Genomic DNA, 20,721 nt, shown 5'->3' on the forward strand with positions numbered 1-20,721 from the left:
TAAAGCTCCACACACACCACTCCTTCACAACAGAGAAAAGAGGCAGCCGGGAGCTAGGAGGTGTAGGAAGTTGTGCTGACCAAGGTGGACCAAGTGGCCCCAAGGCTAGCTGTTCCAACACCCACAGTGCTGACACAGAGGCCGACAAGTGCACGACCTGACTGGCCACAGTCTTGTCCAGCAGTGGCCCCTGCACCCCAGGCTGGCTAAGCCTAGAGAGACATGTCCACTGCACGGCCTGGGCCACCTCATCATGGGCTGGGGCTATGTGTGTGCCCACGTCGCCATGATGGTGTGGAACATCACCTGCCATAGCTGGCTGACTTCTGTGCTGTTGTTCTGACCCTCACTCTGCACAGATGCCACCCACTGGCATGCTCTGATGGTCCTTCCTCCTGCTCTGCAGGCTGGCGCTACATGTGGGCCATGGACCTGCGTCCCCAGCTGCCCACCACAGTGGGTCCCATCAGCCTGCGCTAGCTGGGGCTGGAGCAAACCCACTCCCCCTGCCTAGACCTCAGTGCCATGTTCCTTTCTGCTATGCCAGTTTGTCAAGGAGAAGCTGCTGAAAAAGGTGAAGGCCCCCACTGCACTGATGGAGGTCACGTGGCACACACGGAGCCCTTGTGGACACAGATGCTGCTCCGGTTATGGGTCCATGCCAAATACTGGGTCTACACGTATGCCGGCATGTTCATGGTGGTCAGCTTCGCTGGCAGCCTCATGGTCTACCAAACTGTCCACATTCCTCTTCCTGCTGTGCCTCCTATGGCCTGTGGCGGAAGCCGTTCAAGGTGTTCTGGTGGCTGGTGTTGGTCATGCTCGTGCTCACTGCCATCTGCCGCTTCCAGTTCCAGGACTTCCCCCTGTGCTGGCACAGTCTGATGCGCTTTGCTGGTAAGCAGATGGGGAAATGGCCTGGAGCAATTCAGCGTGTCCGAGCGTCCTCTCGAGCATCCTCTCGAGCATCCTCGTCCTGGCTGCTTGTGGCACACCCACATCCTGCAGCTGCACTACTTCCACCAGCCCTTCCCGCAGCTCACCGACCTGATGCATGTGTCCCACCCCTGCCCCTGCCCAGTGCTACCTCCCCCACTGGGCTCACAGGAGGTACAGGTGTAAGACCACACTGCTCTAGCAGCAGGAGGAGGCCCCCAGAGATGACAGGCTGAGCATAGCTAGCCTCTGTCAGGCCATGCAGGCCCTGGAAACTATCGCTACAAGTGGGGCCTGCTGGCCAAGTGGCTGCTAGACCAGGCCAAGGTAAGGCTTCTGACATCCTTATCTGTGCATGCAGGTGTTTATGCAGCACCTGTTGGAGCTGCACATCTTCATGTTGGTGGCCCCGTATACCATCTAAGTGGCCCCGAAGGTGGTGCTGGTGACGTCCCTCCTGCTGGTCCTGCTCTGGGCCTTCCTGCTGCCCTCCCCGCACCTCTGGCCCATGGCCCCCGGCCTGTCCCCCCTATGGACCTGCATCATCATCGTGTGTAAGATGCTCTGCTAGCTCAGGATCCTCAGCCCCCTGAGGACTCCAGCAACTGCAAAGAGCCCCCCAACAGCACCAACCTGCAGAAGATGGCGATCAACCCAGTCCTTGCTGTACTGGTGTCCCATCAACCCCACAAACTGGTTTATGGTGCAGAAGGGCTTCCTGAACCTAGGCTACATCCAGAATCATCTACAGATCCTGTTGCTGCCGGTGTTCCATGCATGGTGTACGGGTGCCAGGAGCACCACTGCCCACAGCACCTCTGGTCTCACTGCCCGCCTAGGCTGTGTTTGCGCTGACAATACTGCCAGCAGCTGGACCGGGAACCTGCTCAGGTACCTCAAGTACTTCATCAAGTTCTTCCACAATTCGGGGTTGGAGATCTGCTTTCTGATGGCTGTGAACATGACTGGGCGGCTCATGAACTTAACAGTCATCCTGCACAGCTGCTGGCTGGTGGCCGTCCTCACCCACTGGCACTGTGGGCCATCCCCCCCTGTGGCCCAATTACTGCCTCTTCCTAGCACTCTTCCTGCTGTCCCAGTACCTGGTGTACCTGGGCATCTCCCCTGCTCTGTGCACGGACTACCCTTAGCACTCAAGTCAGACCATCCCATAAACTCCACACTCATCAAGTGGCTGTACCTGCCTGACTTCTTCAAGGCCCCCAAGTCCACCAACTTCACCAGTGACTTCCTTCTGCTGTTCTGAGCCTCTCAGCCATGGCAGCTGTTCTCCACCAAGTGCACTGAAGAATGGCAGTGTATGGTGGGTATCAACACTGACCACCTGGAGCGTGAGGGGCGGGGAGCCCAACCCTGTGCCTAACTTCATTCACTGCAGGTCCTCCCTTGACGTGCTGAAGGTGGCCATCCTTCGTTACCTCTTCTCACATGTGCTGGGGGGTGGTGTGCATCAAGGGAGCCCCCCACATCAGCATCTTCAGGCTGAGCTACCTGCTGGCCTGCTTCTACCTGCGTCTCTTTGCCCCCAGCCTTCAGTATTTCAGACTGCAGAGTGGAAGGGACCGAGTCCTTCTGCTGTGACACCAGAGGGGTGTGTGTAGGACAACTGCCCTGTGTCAGCTGCCAGGGACAGCCACTGCCCATGAGTGACTGATGTGAGTTAATATTAACCTTGTTCTGTCTCTTCTGTTCTGTGAGTAAAAGTGTGGCTCCATCCAGTGCTCAACCGTGTTGTTTTCTCCTTGGAGACGCTGATACCAAGATGTGGTGGGCAGAAGTGTTTGGACTTCTCTTCCTGATGGCTGGCGTTGTGATGGTCTTTGCTGTCTTCCATGTATTTGGAGTCCTCCCCAGGCACTGACTACTGGTACAGCATTCCGCTTGACAGACTGCTATCGGATACCTGGGTTTCTTTTGGGTGATGAAAATGATCCAAACTTAGATCATCATGGTTGCAAAACTCAACAAATACACTAATAGGTGGACACGGTAACAATGTTTTTTGAGAAAAATTCACTAGAATGAAAACTGTATAACCAATACTTTCTGTAGTCTACGTCCATGTAAAGATTATACTCTCAGGGGACTTATACTCCAAAGAAAGAAGAGAGAAACTAGCCTGGCTTCTCACCTGCTCCCCTTGAAACATTCCAGTCAGCCTCCATGTTCAAAGAAATCAAGGAGCCCAAATGTCACAGGACACCGTGAAGAACGGGAGGTATGTATGAGAATTTCCTCTTCCTCATACTAGGTTCAACACTCTATGTATTTGCTGATCCACAGGAGGCAGGTTGTGTGTCTGCCTAATGTCAGCTCAGCCTCCACGTTAGCTCATGCCGGCTAGGAATGTAATATTAGGCATTAGACTTAAATTTCACTTAAATCAGATATTTGTTTTTTAAAAGGTGATTTCAATTTTAGCACACTTCTGTTTCAGTCCCCTTGATGGCTTTTGTTTCTTCTATTAAATTCCTGGGCCCATTCAGAAAGAGGGAAGAGGGAGATACCTATGTCCCAAAACACTGCATTGTCCAGCCCAGAAAGCGAACCTTTCTCCTCCAGTTCTAATGGTGGTCAATGCTATATGAATGTGGAGCAGAGTGATACCACAAACAGTTATAGACTGAGCAGGACACTGGGCACAGATAAAGTTGCAGTTAAAAGCAACATACTCTTCCCTCTCTCACATATGCCTGGCGTCACTTTTTGTTTGGCACAAACACTCCTTCATGTTATTACAAAACCATACCTCCAAGTATTGCTAACTCAGTTTTCACGGCATGCGATGTAATTTTCACATCAAGTGTTTCTATAGACTGGACAGAGTTAGAGTTCAGCTTCTTCTAGCCAAAGTGTTTAAATTTGACTAGACAGCAGCAATTGCTTTTTAATCTAAGCAAACTGATCTGTCAAAGGCAATCAACTCAGGGAAGTTATTCCAGGAGGACCCTAATAATCCTGATGAATCACACTGCCCTATATGAAATTCAGCCGCTGAACTCTTGACATAGTATGTCACAAGTACTTAGAGGAATAAGTACATACAGCTGAACTCTGTGTTGACACACACACTCTAGCCTCTGGTGCATAAGTTAATAATCACCGCATTTGGTCTGGCAGAGGAGCACACTGTTGTGTGTGGTGATGCCAATTCATGTTTAATGATGTCACATCAACTAGACTTCATGTTGCATAAACCCAGTGTCCTCACAAGCATTTATCAACAGTGTGCTTGATTCCTACAAATGTAAATAAAGGTTTGTTATTTTTTAATCACCTCTTATCTTTTAAATGAGGGTTCCCACCCAACCTCTTAATAATGCCCATACCAATTTAGGGCTTCACAATAACCCAAATCTTTCAGTACTTTATTTTGTTTAATTATCGCAACACTGGGAGAGGTGAGTAGAGATGGTAGCATCATTTACATCATTAGTAAATTACAGAACTGAGACTCAAACCCAGATTTGATGGCTTCAGTTTTTGCGATCTTCCCAATGCTGCAAATGTTGTTATTGAAGCTTTTGTTCTAGTGTTAGGATTCCTAGGGTAGGTGGGGTAAGGTGAGGTAGCAGTATTCAGAGTCCCATCCCTGAGTAGGGCAGCAGTGTCAGAGAACACCTCACAGAGAACTCGACCACACTTTAGATAAGGAAACAGAGAGCAGATGGGGAGGCAGCAATAATGAGTGGGTCTGGTGGAGGGCAAGGCTGAAAATTCTCCCTTAGAGATCGAACAAGAGTTCTTGGAGAAAGACCTCTTATTACAAATTGGAGGAGAGCTTTAAGAGAAATAATAGCACCCACTCATATTAATCAAAGGACAATAAAAAGACTAGATTGGCTAGAAGGTAAGCTTTCAAGAACAGTATTAATAATAGCTAATGTATACTGAACACAGTATTTTCCACCATTCTAAGTGCTTTATGTGTATTTATTAAATTCTCATCACAACACAATGAAATAGGTACTGTTGTTCTGAGAGTAAACCGTGGCAATGGGGGGTTGATAAACTTACCTGTGACCACACAGCTAGCAAATGTTAGAACCAAGATTCCAATCTAGGCAAAATGATTCTCCAACTTGTGTGTGATTATTCGGTGGCAGTAATGATGAATTTGGAGACTTCCTGAATTATTAGCAATTTTACTAGCATTTCTGACTTAAAAGCAATAATGAATATTTCCATTTCAGGCAGTATTGCAGCCTAGATAATCTGACTGAGAACACCCAAAATTGATGCATAAAATTAAAAGGAAAAAATATTTTTTAAAATGCTAATAAGCTGGCAAGGAAGGAAGAAAAACGGAAATGCCTAAAATTACATGAAAGTGTGGATCCAGAGACGTGAGCTGATAGTTTTAGCAGCAATTGCAGGTAGTATCTAATTTCCAATTAAATTTTCTGATTGGTTAATGCCAATAAAGACTAATGCTATCCTTCTTATCTCCCATTAGCTCTAATAGTTTTGTTCAATCCACTTATTTCTTATGTACGTAATCAGAGTATCTGCAAATAGTTGCAATTTTGTTTTTCTTTCCAGTGCTGATTTCTTCTTTTCCTTACATCATAGCACTGGCCAAACTTTCAGTGTTATATCAAACATTAATAGTGATAGTGAGTATTCTTGTCTTGGGGCAGATCTTGAAGAGCAAATTTCCCACAAATATGGTTATTTGCTGTAGAATTTTTGGTATATTGTCTTTATCAAAGTAGTTCTTTAAAATTTTGAATTTTATGAGCTTATTGATGTAACCATATGATTTTTCTCTTATTCCAATACTGTTGACATCCAGAACTGTTAAGATAATAAATGTGTGGTTTAAAGCCACGAAGTTTGTGATAATTTGTTACAGCAGCAATAGGAGACGCAATATGTAATTCTTACAATTTTACATCTTGTTTATAAATTGTAGCATGCAGAGGGGTTAAGAGATGTACCCAAGGTCATACAGCTGGAGTCCGGCTCCTAGTTAAAAACCCGTGTGAATTTTCAGATCTCTCCAGAAGCAATTACAAAGGCTGTACTTGGCGGCCTCCAGGGGGACGGCTGCCCACGCTCCCGCCACACACACACACACACCAGACTCGGTGCACAAGCGAAGCACTGCAGTCTCTGAAGGCAGTTGCAGTCAACCCAAGCTCCCCTCACCAGTCACGCTCATCGCCAGTCACGCTCTTTGCATATTTCTAGCCCTGACACCTTCATTCCTTAGTCTTTTTATCTAAGGCCTTGAGCAGAGATCTTCTTCAAGTGCGTAGGCTGCTTCTTTATAAGGGGAGAAGGAACTGTGGAAAACTTTCCCACTCAAGACTTTTCCACTCCCCCTTCACTCTCTTCAACCATAGGGTACATAGAACTGCTGGAGCTTTTAGGGCTTCCTTAACACAGATAATCCCCACGTCTGTGCTGCTACACCTGACTCGGGATAAGTGCACCCTTCCATGGGGAAAAGGAAAAGGTGGGGGGATGCTTTCTCATTTGAGACTCCCCCTTATACCACTGCCATAGGTGATTAAAAGGTTAACTCTTTCATTTTTGGTTTGTTAATCAGGTACTCCAACAGCTAACATACCTGACAGCTCAACTCTCTCCCAGCCCAACTGAGCTCCTGACAACAGGCAATACTTTCCAGTATTCAAACACAGGCCGTGTAAGTCTGTACTCCAACCATTATGCTTTATTTCGTTCTTTTGTGTTAAACCACTGTAGTCCAACAAACTGAAGATGGCAACTTGGACAGGGAAACAGGAGTTGACTAAGATATATTAGACAGGTAAACTCAGCAAGAGTTGGTGATGGCCTGAATGTAGAAGATCAGAGAAAGGGAATAAAGGATGACTTCTTGATTTGTAGCTAGACCGTAGTGCCCATCTACTGAAATAGGAAAGATTAGGATAGGGTGACAGATGGCAGGTGGCGGGGGACAATGGGGAAACAAGAAATCCTCTCTGGACATATTTATGGTTTGAGATTTTTAATAAACATCCAAGTGAAGATGTCACATAGGCCACTGCATACAGAATTTTGGAATTTGAATGCAAATATCCATTTTACTTTTTTTCTCTATTCCTAGATATTAGGAAAAGAGAATACTGTACAGACACCAATTTAAGCACCCTCCCCACTCCTACAATAAGCTTTTCAGAAAGAATCAGATATTGACACTCTTCTAAGAAAAATGGAGAGCCACCTTTCAATATGATTGGCATATGAGCACAACAGTCTCCAAATCATGGAAACTACCAGATCAGAGTTCTCAAGGACCTAGAACTAAGCAAGCTAATAATTCACTAATTAAAAATTTGAGAACAACTCAATGACTGCCACACATTAGTCTTATTTAACTGTAAGTTTTTTAAAAAAATCTTTTCACTTATTTGTTCAATCAACAGGCTGATCAATGTATTAGTCTCCATTCTAGAGAGCAATTTAATAATCCAGTTAGGCCGAATATTTGAAGCTGTCTTGGACACTCAGTTTATATTAAACGCTTCTTCCCCTACACTAATACATTTCTGTAGCTTTTCTGTAGGCTTTTCTGTTGGTTTTTACACTTAATCATATGCTACACTGCACAATCTTAAAACCTATTTCAAATATGTCTTCCCTCTAACCAAATGAATTTTATTTCCTTTGAGAGTAGGGATGGGTCACAGTCCCTAAACCAGTATTGAATACATAAGAGGCATTTAAGAGGAATTTGTTGAATTGAAGTTTTCTCTACTAATTGTATACCCAGCACCCACCTAGGACTACCTTCTTCTATTGCATTCAAGGAAACTTGATTCACTCACACATGTATACAGTAATAGTCATTGTGTTTTCAGTTTGTGGTTTTAATGGTTTTGCAACATTACATGAACAACGTATTTCCAAGCACCAAGTATGCTTAAAATTGAACATTTTTATAAAGATAATAAAAGTTAATGACTATCCATGATCTATGATCTGACAATACATCTGTTCTTTTTCATCTTGAGATGGTAAAATACCCGCCCTAGCTTATTGTCGCACAGTGGGTAAGAAGAAATATAGTCCTATTAATCACTCTTAACTATCAGCTTATTAAGTTATAGTTTCCCAAAAGGCTTATCCTACATGACTGTTAATAGGCTGCAGGTGTTTTTCTAAAAGAGTCTTTTTATAATGCAGTTATGTCATAAAGACAGCATGGAGTAAAAGAAAACCTAGTGGAGTAAGAATCAGAAAACCTAGGTTCTAAATTCTAGTTTGGTTAAGTAGCCCTGAAACCTCAAGCAGTTACCACCTCAATGGTCTCCAATTTTCTGATCTGCAAAATGAAAGGACTGATTATAAATAAATTTGTGCCAAATTGCACCAGACTAACAAGCAGGTAACCAGGACCTAGGAATTTCACAAAGGACCTTCTAATAGAAATGTGTCCACATTAAAATAGCTTAAACAAAACTATAAAATTGGGATTTCTGTTACTATTGTTAACCTTAGAAGTAAATTTTGTTGACTAACAACTATGGAAGTACACAGGAACAGAGAAGCATGATGTTTCTCATGAAAAAAAAAAATGACTCCTAATATACATTGATACACCTAAACTGTGGTAAAAATAACCAAAAAATATTTTTTTTTAATATTAGCTGAATACCCACTCATTAGAGACAGGTATTATAAATACATTCTCCAATGGACAAAAAGATTGCACTTCAAAAGCTTGTAAGTAGGGAAACTTTATAAATGGAGGCTAGGGGTTTCCAGTTTAACCCATAAGAGCATAAATAACCCTTGATATAGCTAAACTATAATATAATGGAAACAAATGCTTGAGTTTGGGGTCCTGAGAATGGGGCTTATGCCATATAAAAGACGAGTTTCCTCCTGTTCTCGGGGGAAAAAGACTGAAAGTAAGCAATTATTAAAACTAATTTAGTTTTGTTACACGTTTCTATCTAATTTTCTTATCCTTTTACACTTTGAGAGTGCACACAGCCCTAATTGTGCTGCTGGAACAATCCTATCTGGTCCTACCTACCAAAGGTTCTGCGTTCCAACAGCCCTTTCTTGAGGCTTCCAACAGTAATTCCGCAACCATGGAGCAACTGATAAACATTTTGATAAATAACCCAGAAAATGTGGCCACTCCTAGACTGTAGTGCTGAAAGAAACCACATGTTATTTATAAAAGCAAAGTATTAGAAATCTAAGTGTTAAAAATTTTAGAGACATGGTCAAGGAAATTATGATACATTGATACAATAGAATACTATGCCACCATTTGAAAAAAAGTTCACAAATAAGCTGTAATAACATGGAAAATGTTTAAAAGATAATGCTGAATAAATAAAGAAGATACTAAATGCTATGTTCTTTATGAACTCAACCATGGAAAAAAATATGCATTGAGAAAAACTAGAAGAAAACACTATTGTTGGGAAGAATTATAATTTATTGCTTTTTTTCTAGCTAGTACACAAATCCATGCTTAGCAGATTTTTCCATATTAAATAAATACCACTTTTGTTATTTAAAATAAAAAGTAAATGGGGGAGAAAGTGTAAATTCAAATAAATCTCTACAAGTAGAATTTTAGAGAGCTATAAACAGTGCTAATTATCAGGCAATGTGGAAATAGAGCTTTACAGGCAAGGGAGCATTCCTTTCTTTTTCACTTTGTTTGCAAAAGAGTTTAATTGTAAGACTTATTTAAAAAAACACATTATAAAATAAGTTGTGATTATGAAAATACTGCTTATCACCATGGTTACTGCATTTTATAGATTCAATTAAACCTATTGCTGATACTTGTTTCCCTTGATTAAAGATAATGGATGTTTCTTTTAATGTATCTATCATATATTAATAGAAAATAACACAGCGTTGAGATTTAGACAAACAGGAAAAAAAGGTTATATATTGAAAAGGTCTTTATCCCATTTTACAATGGTTTCAAATCTTTATCCCAGATACAGGCATAGTCTCTGGCCCCAAAACTTTTCTTGAATGTAACCATTGTGTGTATATTGTATTTACACACAAGTTGCTGTTCTATACACCTTATTTTCACTTACCAACTTAGAAATATTTACATATCAGTATGTATAGACCCTTCATTCTTTATAAATACTAATTAATATTCTATTGTATGGATGTAACACAATTTGTTAGTAACCCCTCACTGAGAGACATTTAACTTATTTCCAATTTTCTCTGTAACAAACAAGGCTTCAGTGACATTCTTGTACAAATATCTTTATGTACATGAACAAGTATATCCTTAAGATAAATTCTTAGAACTGTTGACTCAAGTAGTATGTGTACATTTTAAAATATCTGGTATTGCCAAATTGCCTTCTAAAGAATATGCACCAATTAATACTCAAGGGGAACATTTCTAATCAACACAGATTTTTTTTTTAAAGCAAACTCCCATGCTGTCAATAGCCAAGAAGGTAAATTAGTGAAGCAGGCTGGGGTAAGAAAATGTTAAACTGGAGAGCACATTAGGTCACTGAAAGCAGCAGCTTCTACTCAAGTCCAGCCTCCTAATAATGCCTTCTAGGAATCTGTGCTCAATGTTGTCAGATTGCCTAAAAGCCAAAAATCTGGACATCTGCATGAAGTCTCTAGATTTTTTTTAATGTTGATAACTCATTAAAATTTTAAAATTGGTATAACAAAACACATGTCTGAGTGGGAATATTAGTACGAAACCTGGGGAGCTTCCCCGGTGAAATCTGAAACCAGATTCTACACACAGAGGGCAAGGAGAGACCCAAGGAAGAGGAAGACCACTCCAGATTGGTAGGTGCCAGCTTTAACAAGCAAGTGAACTTACTTACTAGCTTGTCTTGGGCGGCTGCAAGATGAGTAGATCTTCATACCCACCTGCCAAATCCTGGAAGTTTATATAGCGGCCTTACCAGGGCTCAGTCACATATACCTTACAGATCGTCTTAACACATTCTCTCAAGACTATGTCCTTGACAATGGATCTCACTGTGGCAATGGTGGGCAAAATGTACATTCCAAGGAAAGGGGAAGGGGAGAGGAGCTTCTGACTGCCCAGGTCCACTTCTCAGGCCAGCTGGTGGCGAGGTCTTCTCGATTACCTCCTCCAACAGGGAATCATCGTTGGACCTCCAACTTGTGACCTATGCTTTACAACTTTCATTCTTCCCCATGCGACATCCATGGCAATAGGCTGTATTCAACATAGTGTTTTAAAGCTGGGATTTCCTTAGAATACATTACATTTTGTTTTTGGATGAACTATAAGATAGGTTTTATTAACTACATGGTCACTAACCACTCAAACTATTTGAATAACAACTCTTGCCAGATGTTTTCATTGATCAGTTTCCTACAATATGCTCCCTTGATTTACATTTCTATTCCTTTAGAGTGCTGTGTTTCTGTTTTCTTCCTTATATGGAACTACCACACTTTTTAAGACTTGAGTTATTTTCCTATTAGTGCAATCTTCTTTTACCCAAATGGAAAGAAAATCTTTAGTCATTTTTTTATACTACCTTCCATTCAATATATCCATCTATTTGCAGAAGAAATTGTGGAAGTAGAGTAAATTTAAAAGACTTACTGCCTCCAGTTTAAATATTGTTTTAATCCACATAAAATCTTTTTATATTAACTATATTTTTATAGTTTAAAAACTAAAAACAATGTATAAGAATAAATCCTAAAACTGCTAGATCTATATAAAAAAATATTCAAATTCATGGATAAAATACCACGAGATTTTTAATGTTTTATCTCTTCTACATAAATATTTGCAAAAGGACCAATCTGACAAAAAAATGTATAATTATAAACAGAAATTAATGTTTGTAAACACTAAAATTATAAGCAATGTGGTATTAAAGAAGTCAGTTACTTATTTGAAAAGACAGAAGGCAAATGACCTCTTGTACAATTAAATTTTGAAAACCAAAATTTAAAAAATTAACTTCATTTACTATAAAAAAAAGCATATGAATCTTGTAAGAGATAATAGTAATTTTTAAAGAATTCCTAGTTTTTAATGTAATCTGTGGAGAGATATTTTCTTAATATTAAAAAAAGAAAACAGCAACAAAAGAGGACCTAAAAACATGTAATAGAAAAGCTTTATAACTTAGCAAAATTTTCAATTTGTATGTCCATATACATACTACCATGTTTCGCTGAAAATAAGACCTAGCCAGACAATCAGCTCTAATGAGTCTTTTGGAGAAAAAATTAATATAAGACCTGGTCTTATGTTATATTATATTACATAAGACCCGGACTTATAGTGAAATAAGACCGGGTGTTATATTAATTTTTGCTCCAAAAGATGCATTAGAGCTGATTGCCTGGCTAGGTCTTATTTTTGGTGAAACACGGTACATATATACATAATACGTATTTGTCTATACGACATATATATTGTCTACATTTGTCAGTGACAAATATACCAGCTGCTCATATTAGAAAATATGCATGGAGATGCATATCCATGGATGTGCTACTTTCAGTTTCCAGATACAAGGACCTAAACATTACAAATTCCTCCATTAGCATTTCTCAATATGTACATGTTCCTACTTACCTTTAAAAGGCATGCTGTAACTACTCAAGTATGTCTTTTCAAAATAAAAACTGATTTAGATCACCCTAAAAGTTAAAACCAACACTCTGTATTAGTATATTTCACTGGAACTAAACATTTTAATCCTAAAAAACAAATTTAAGAGAAATTACATATTTAAATTGTAATCTGCACATCGGATTACTTCTTTATATGTGTCATCAGAACTCACAGATAAAACAAACGTAATTTAAAAATATGGTAAAATATTGTATTTTAATTTTACCTAAAATATAAATTAAAATTAGGCATAAGAAAACCTTTGAGACCCTATATGTATGGAAAACTGACCACTGAAAGATGCAAATAAATCATACAATATAGTGTAAGCTTTAGTATATAAATTTAGATGTTAGTCACATCAGTCTAAATTTTACATTACATATTAAAATATTAAAAAGCTAAAAAACATCATTGCAATATACATTCAAATGAGAAAATACATATTTGTGGCTTTATACACAATCTCAACTAATCCATTCTATACAATAGTTTTCCAAAATATAAGTGGCACTTTACATGCAATAGAACATACCAGGCTGGATGCTCTAATATATTTTAATATATAGTAAAATAAAGAGAAAACATTCTTTCAACAAGACAGTTACATAGTAGAGGAGGAATGTATTAATAAAATTTTACCTTAACACAATCTTGGATAAGATTAAAGAAATATCAATAAAGTCATTTTCTAATACTTTCAATTAGCATTTTTTAAAACGAAGACTACTGTGATTTTATATTTTCTAATTGTATCACAAACTGAGAAAACACAAAAAGGAAAAAGGGGTGGGAAAAGAAAACCTGATCCTTTATGAATTTTAAACATCTGCCCTGCCTATCGGCGGCATTTAGGCTGCTTTTCTGTTGACAGTTTCCTAAATTACTTCTGCCACTCTGATTTGTGCATCAGTAGTCAGATGAGTTCTCCAGACTTCATTATGCCATTGTGTAACCATAGCTGCCACAATGTAGTGCCACTAGAAGTCTGTCCTTGAGTATTTCTTTACTTGGGTATTCAGGTAACTTGAGCATGTTGATGCTTTAAAAGAAAAATGCACCACTATTAAATAGGAATTCTATGAAGTTTCTGATTGTTTTGTCTAGCAGTGAAAACACTACACAAAATTAACATAAGACCACCCTCTGAAATTTGCATTCAAATTGGAAAACCCTGAAGTAGTATTTGAAAAGTAAAAAAAACAAAACAAAACTGCTGTATTGCAGTTTCCTTTAGCATGCAAATGTAGTGGAAGAAAATAGGTTCCTTTCAGCCAAAAATAAATAAGCAATAGGGCTATTTAGTTTGAAATGATGGTATAACTCAGTGATACTATGACAGCTTAACTTTAGTGATAGTTAAACTATATTCAATTAAATTATAGTTTCCTCAAACATATTCCCTACCAAAAAAGGGGGAGGTAAGGAACTACTAGCTACTTATTTACCAGTGATTCCAAAACGCTGACAGAGATCTCTATTGAAGTTTTCCTTTCAACGTAGCAATACAGTAGACTTCTGATCATTCAAAATTAATCAAAACAATTGAAAATGCATTTATGTAAAACAATTTAACATACCATGTGCTTGAAGTCGGTAGAAGATTTGGCGTATATGGCACAGCAGCAATTGTAAAGTTTTGCAATCCACTTCCACCCATGATATTAGCAAATCCACCATGTGGTACCCTGGAACTAATAGTTCATATCTTAGTAAGTTGTAATCATGAAAGGAAAACCTTTGTGATAGATATATTGCAAATTCTAAGTTAGGGTAAGGATATATTCAATTCTAGGTTACTGACAAGGTAACATTTTTGAATCTGCAAAATTCTTAACTAGTTACTAAAAGTTGCTCTGTGGCCAGTTAGCAAGCTTCCGTAGACACCCTTCCACATTTCTATAAGCTATACTAAGCTTTTAAATGGCCACAGCACATATCTGTACTATTGCATTTAACATACTACATGTACAATTATTTTCTTTCACGTGTCTCCCTACTAAACTGGGACTGATTTGAGGGCCCAAATACGTCATAGTTGTATTTGCGTCCTGGGGCTAGCAAAATGGCATCAAGTAGATGTTCATTAAATATTTGCTGAATAAATGAATGTTTGCTTAATTATAGCAACAGAGGCTTTTGCATGTAATCCAAATAATTAAAGTATCTAGAGGGATCTTGATTTGTTTCTCAGAGTGGAAAAACTAGAAAATTCTTTACATTTTCCTTTCCAGAGATTCACAGTATCAGATGTATTTTTTTCTTAAATGTCACCTAACATAATGAGACCACAAGAAGGCTAACACTTAATACATAAATACCAATAGAAAAATTAATCTTGGGTACACAGCTATAGAGAATGTAATTACAACTTCTGAAATGCTATTGTTTACATTTGAAAGAAAATTAATATTTCAAATTAGCCTTCGCATATATATCATTATTAAATAAACTGACCCTGGAATGTATTATGTTGTTTTTAAAATGAGATGCTATAGTGCTTCTGGGGTAAATTACAATGATGACAAATATTTAATGTACAGGTATTAAATGCATACTCAAAGGCAGTAGACAGTCTAATACTAAAAATGTTTTCTAGCATGATTCATCGTACAAAGCATAATTCAGTTCACTTAAAAAAACTATTGAGGGGTGGCCGGATGGCTGTCAGTTAGAGCGCAAGCTCTCAACAACAAATTTGGCGGTTCAATTCCCCCCACGGGATGGTAGGCTGTGCCCCCTGCAACTAAGATTGAAAATGGCCACTGGACTTGGAGCTAAGCTGCGCCCTTCACAACTAGATTGAAGGACAATGACTTGGAGCTGATGGGCTCTGGAAAAACACACTGTTCCGCAATACTCCCCAATAAAAAATTAAAACAAAACAAAACAAAAAAACTATTGAAACTTTAATAACCAAAACAATCTTAAAAAAGAAGAAAAAGGTCAGAGGTCTCATAGTTTCTGATTTCAAAACTTAAACTACAAAGCAACAGCAATCAAAACAGTGTGGCACTGGCATTAAAGATAGACATACAAACCAATGGAGTGGAATAGAGAACCCCAAAATAAACCCTCACATATATGGCCAAATGATTTTTGACAAGAGTGCTAACAACATTCAATGGGGAAAAGACAGTCTTTTCAACAAATTGTGTTGAAGTTGGACCCTTACCTAAGACCAATTACAAAAATTAACTTCAAATGAATCAAAGACCTAAACTTCAGAGCTAAAAACTACAAAATTCTTCGAAGAAAATATGGGGGAAATGCTTTATGATACTGGATTTGGCAATGATTTCTTAGGTATGATACCAAAAGCACAGGCAACAAAAGATAAATTTGGCTTCATCAAAATTAAAAAGTTATATGCCAAAGGATACCAGGAACAGAGTAAAAGAGGTAACACAAAATGGGTGGAAATATTTTCAAATCATAAATCTTATACGGAATTGATATCCAAAAATTATACAGAACTCCTACAACTCAACAACAGCAACAAAAACCCAATTAAAAAATAATAAAGGACTTGAACAGACATTTCTCCACAGATACACAAATGATCCAAAACCATTTTTGAAAAGATGCTTAGTCGCCATCACTAGTGAAATACAAATCAAAACCACAATGAGATAACCACTTCATATACATTAGCATGACTATTATTAAAATAAATTTAAAAACCAAACATAAAAACACCCAAATCCCCCAAAACAGAGAATAAAAAGTATTGGAAAGTATTATGCAAAAGAACTGAAAGCAGAGACAAAGAGATATTTGTATATCCATGTTCTTAGCAGTATGCCTGAATCTTGCTAATAAAACACTAATGCATCAACAATTCCTACTTAGGGCAAAAGAATACCTGAAGAAGGCCTGAATATGTCTGTAAACTGAAATAAAATTCAACTTTAGTTAATCTGTGCATATTAACCTTTGCCTAAAGTATTAACTAAGGCAACCAAAAATGAAAAGAGATAAAAGGCCAAGTTGTTCTCAATTTCCTATAGAGGCAGAATTTTAAAACAAGTGTACGTACCACTTGATCAGGACAAGAAGAGAAAATGAGCCTTGACACTGATTCCTACACAAATTATTGCACAGTATTTCAATATTAGGATGATCAATGTAATGTCTTTCATATAACTAAATTTTAAAAATAAGCTTAAAAAATCAAAGATTTCCCAATTTTAATATCTAAATTGAAATTATTCTATAAACTGATATTCACAAGCAATCCCTAAAAACTTACTCCTCTTCTTCTAAACTAAAAGCAAATATAACTGTGTTGCATACTTGAATAATCAGAGGATCTTATGCGAAGATCATGGCTCATCAAGCTTAAGTATGTATGAGAAAAATAAAATAGTTTGGCTGAATATTATGACACCTGGGTTATACAATGTAAAATTACAGTGAATAAAAATGACTTGTCCCTTGGTATCTGCAGGGGATTGGTTCCAGGACACCTGAGGATACCAAAATCCACTGATGCTCAAGTCCCTTATTTAAATTGGTGTATTATTTGCATATAACCTATGCATGTCCTCTAGTATATTTTAATCATCTCTGGATTACTCATAATACCTAATACAATGTAAATACTACATAAATAGTTGTTCTACTGTATTGTTTAAGGAATAATGACAAGGAAAAAAGTCTATACACATTCAGTACAGACACAACCAGCCAACCATCAAAGGCTTAACTACATAGAACACATCAGCAACAACGTAACGTTTTTTTCAAATATTTTCAATCCGCTGTTGGTTGAATATGTGGATATGTAAAGCTACATTTACTTTATACACAGGGAAATCATCAAGTCTGATGATTTCACTTTTCTTACAAGACAATGAAACAAAAGAGTAAGACATTTAAGACAGTCTTAAAGACTAAGAAAATAATGTCACTACCATAAAAATATTTAAAAACTACGTTTTATACTTATTCTACAATTGAACACATTTAACTTTTCAGTTAAGTTTGCACTAAGTTATACTATGGATATGGAGAAAGACATTTTAGTATAAATATAAACAAATGGATAATTAGAATTATGAAAAAAGGACTAAAGGAAAAAAATACATACTTTAGATTTAGAATGGCATATGCTATACCTATACTAACTGCAGGTCTAAGGAAAGTTAAGGTTTAAAAGAAATTAAGACTTACTGTTTGAATCAAAACAAGGACTCTACGTAGACTAAGTGTTGAAAGGTGAATTCTTCAATATGAAGGTAAAGCTTAGCTGTGTTGTTCCCCTCAGATTCCTTGGCTTATACTCTTTACCCACATCCTTCACTTCAGCTTAAACAGATTCACATGCTGTACTTCATGACCAGTTAAATAACAAGCAGAGTTCTTTTCAGCACTGCTAACAATGATTCTACTACTGACACGAGGGGCACTGTGTATTACTAATCCAAGTGATTTTTCATCCTATGAGTGCCATTTAACAGACATTTTTTTAGCACCAAAGAACTTGAGTAATTGTTTTCTGCATTGTAAAGACACTGACCAAATTGTGGAGTGGGGGTATAATAATTCAATAAATGGTGTTTAGATATAAACCACTTAGAAAAATAATAAGAGTCCTACCAACTTCACAACATAAACCAAAAAAACTCCAGTTGGTTTAAAACTGGAATGTATAAAAGGACCCTATAAAAAAATTTACAAAAAAAATGTAGATAAACATATATTTGAAATCTTGAATATAACAAAGGATTGGTAAAAACTATAAAGGAAAGTACTGACAATCAACTTGCAACATAATTTAAAACTTTTATAAATTTTATAAATTAAATTTATAATTTAAATTACATGAAAATCTCCACATTTAACTTAATAAAGTTAAAAGGCAAGTGATAAACTGAGAAAACTATTTAACGTACCTAATATAAAGAGCACTTAAGACCCATTTCCGGTCAAGATGTCAACGTAGGTAAATGCTACGCTTGCCTCCTCTCTCACGACTACATCAAAATTACAACTAAACTACAGAACCCGTCATTGAGAATTGTCTAAAGTCTAACTGAACAGAAGTTCTATAACTAAGGATATACAAAAGAACCCACCTCAAGAATGATAGGAGAAGCAGAGATGAGGACAGAGCTGGTCCCACACCCGTGTTGTGGTTAAAAATCAGGAGGGACAGCTCAGCTGTGGAAAGCCTCCTGGAGGAGCAAGAAGTCCCAGCCCCACACCAGATTCCCCAGCCCAGGGTTTCAGTGCCAGAGAGAGAAGTCCTCACAACTTCTTGCTACGAAAAACACTGGAGATTGTGGCTGAACAAGACAGAGAGCGGATGGAGTCCAAGATGTTTCTCTTAAAGGGCCTGCACATGGACTTACCCATTGATGGACTTACTTGTTCTGCGCTCCAGTACTGGGGCAGCAACTGCAAAGGTGCAAGAGCCATATGGGGAGAAACTGAATTGTCTGGCATCAGGGCACAGGCTGGAAGGGCAGCTTTCTCCCAGAAAGAAATGCTGCCAGAATCCATTGCTTCTTTGATGAGCTCTCCCTCCCCACAGTGTGTAGACACAGGCACCATATCTAAGTCTCCATCAACCTGGTTAACACTCTTCACCCCACCCTGCTGATTCCAAGATCCAACCCCAGCCAACCTCCAGGGACACCCAAGTTGCTCATGGCTCTTCCATACAAACGGACTGTCTTGGCTCATGGTCAGACTTTCCTAAAATCTCTCAATGGTTCACAAAATCCAAACAAGCAACATATGGCCTTGGCATGCCCCATGCCTTTTGCTGAGCAGCCCCAAGCCCAGCACTAATGGCAACAGGCCACAGTTCATTGCTTTGCCTCTTGAAGCACCTCCAAGCACAGCAGCGTGGTGGCAGCCTTCTGCAGACTGCTTTGTGGCTCATGCTAGGTGGCCCTGTGCAGGGCACAGGATGAAGCTGAACTTGGCCTGTGGCAGGGCCACTCCCCAGAGGTCCTGGAGCTAGCAAGCCCAGTAGCAACTTCAGACCGAACAGGAACATCACCTGGTCACCGCTGAAAATGACACAACCAAAGGGCAGACTGGACAGGCAACAGAGACATGATAAAGTGAATCCTGCTCCATAGGGTCAGCTCCTGCACCACAGCTCCTCCAGTGTTGTCACAGCCAGTTCTCACAACCAATCAGCCGGAGGGGCGATCCCTCCATTGATATGCAATCAGCAATAAAGGCTCAACGACAGCAGGAGGGCACACACAACCCACACAATGGACACATCTAGAGCACAAGGCTCAGGTGACTAGTGAGACTGTGCCATTAGGCCCCACAGGTCACCTACTACATAAGGCCACTCTACTAAGACCAGGAAACATAGCAGCCTACCTAATACACAGAAACAAACACAGAGAGGCAGCGAAAATGAGGAGACAAAGAAACATGTCCCAAATAAATGAAAAGAACAAAACTCCAGAAAAAGAACTAAACAGAATAGAGACAGGCAATCTACTAGACATAGATTCAGAACACTAGTTATAAGGCTGTTCAATGATCTCAGAGAGAGCTTCAAAAAGGAGATAGAAAACATAAAAATGGAGACAGAAACATAAAAAAGAACCAGATAGAAATGAAGAATACAATAACTGAAATGAAGACTACATTAAAGGGAATCAACACATTGGATGAAGCAGAGGATCAAACAGCAGTTTAGAAGATAAAGTAGCAGAAAACACCCAATCAGAACAGCAAAAAAAAATAATAATAAAAAAAATGAAGATAGTTTAAGGGGCCTCTGGGACAACATCAAGCATAACAATATTTGCATCATAGGGGTGCAAGAGCAAGGAACTAAAAATGTACTTGAAGAAATAATGACAGAAAAGTTCCCTAACCTGGTGAAGGAAATAGACATACAAGCCCAGGAAGCACAGAGAGTACCAAACAAGAAGAACCCAAAGAGGCCTATACCAAAACACATCATAATTAAAATGCAAAAATTAAAGACAAAGAGAGAATCTGAAAAGCAGTTAGTTACCCACAAGGAAGCTCCCATAAGACTGTCAGCTGATTTCTCAACAGAAACTTTGCAGGCCAGAAGGCACTGGCACAAAATACTGAAAGCGATGAAAAGGACCTACAACCTAGATTACTCTACCCAGCAAAGCTATCATTTAGAATTGAAGGACAGATAAAGA

General features: G+C 38.8%; 1 protein-coding gene and 1 pseudogene across 7 annotated transcripts in view; one reads left to right on the forward strand and one right to left on the reverse strand.

Annotated features, from left to right (window-relative positions):
* Nucleotides 1-1,291: 1,291 nt before the first annotated feature.
* On the forward strand, nt 1,292-2,538 carry LOC109449064 (piezo-type mechanosensitive ion channel component 1; annotated as a pseudogene).
* Nucleotides 2,539-9,361: 6,823 nt separating this feature from the next.
* HACE1 (HECT domain and ankyrin repeat containing E3 ubiquitin protein ligase 1) overlaps nt 9,362-20,721 on the reverse strand; it is a 93,928-nt gene continuing 82,568 nt past the window's right edge. For 5 of the 7 annotated variants that reach the window (XM_074333345.1, XM_019735004.2, XM_019735003.2 and 2 more), the window contains 2 exons: nt 14,143-14,256; nt 12,615-13,604 (listed from right to left, as the gene is read on the reverse strand). In XM_074333345.1, coding sequence (XP_074189446.1) covers nt 13,502-13,604; nt 14,143-14,256 — 217 coding nt within the window. In that variant the 3' untranslated portion in view covers nt 12,615-13,501. Of the gene's footprint in view, nt 12,589-12,614; nt 13,605-14,142; nt 14,257-20,721 lie in introns of those variants that run through there. The other 2 variants (XR_012496697.1, XM_074333343.1) reach the window with 2 other exon arrangements.

The sequence above is a fragment of the Rhinolophus sinicus genome, linkage group LG05, assembly GCF_036562045.2.
Source record: "Rhinolophus sinicus isolate RSC01 linkage group LG05, ASM3656204v1, whole genome shotgun sequence".
In the NCBI taxonomy this organism is placed as follows: Eukaryota; Metazoa; Chordata; class Mammalia; order Chiroptera; family Rhinolophidae; genus Rhinolophus; species Rhinolophus sinicus.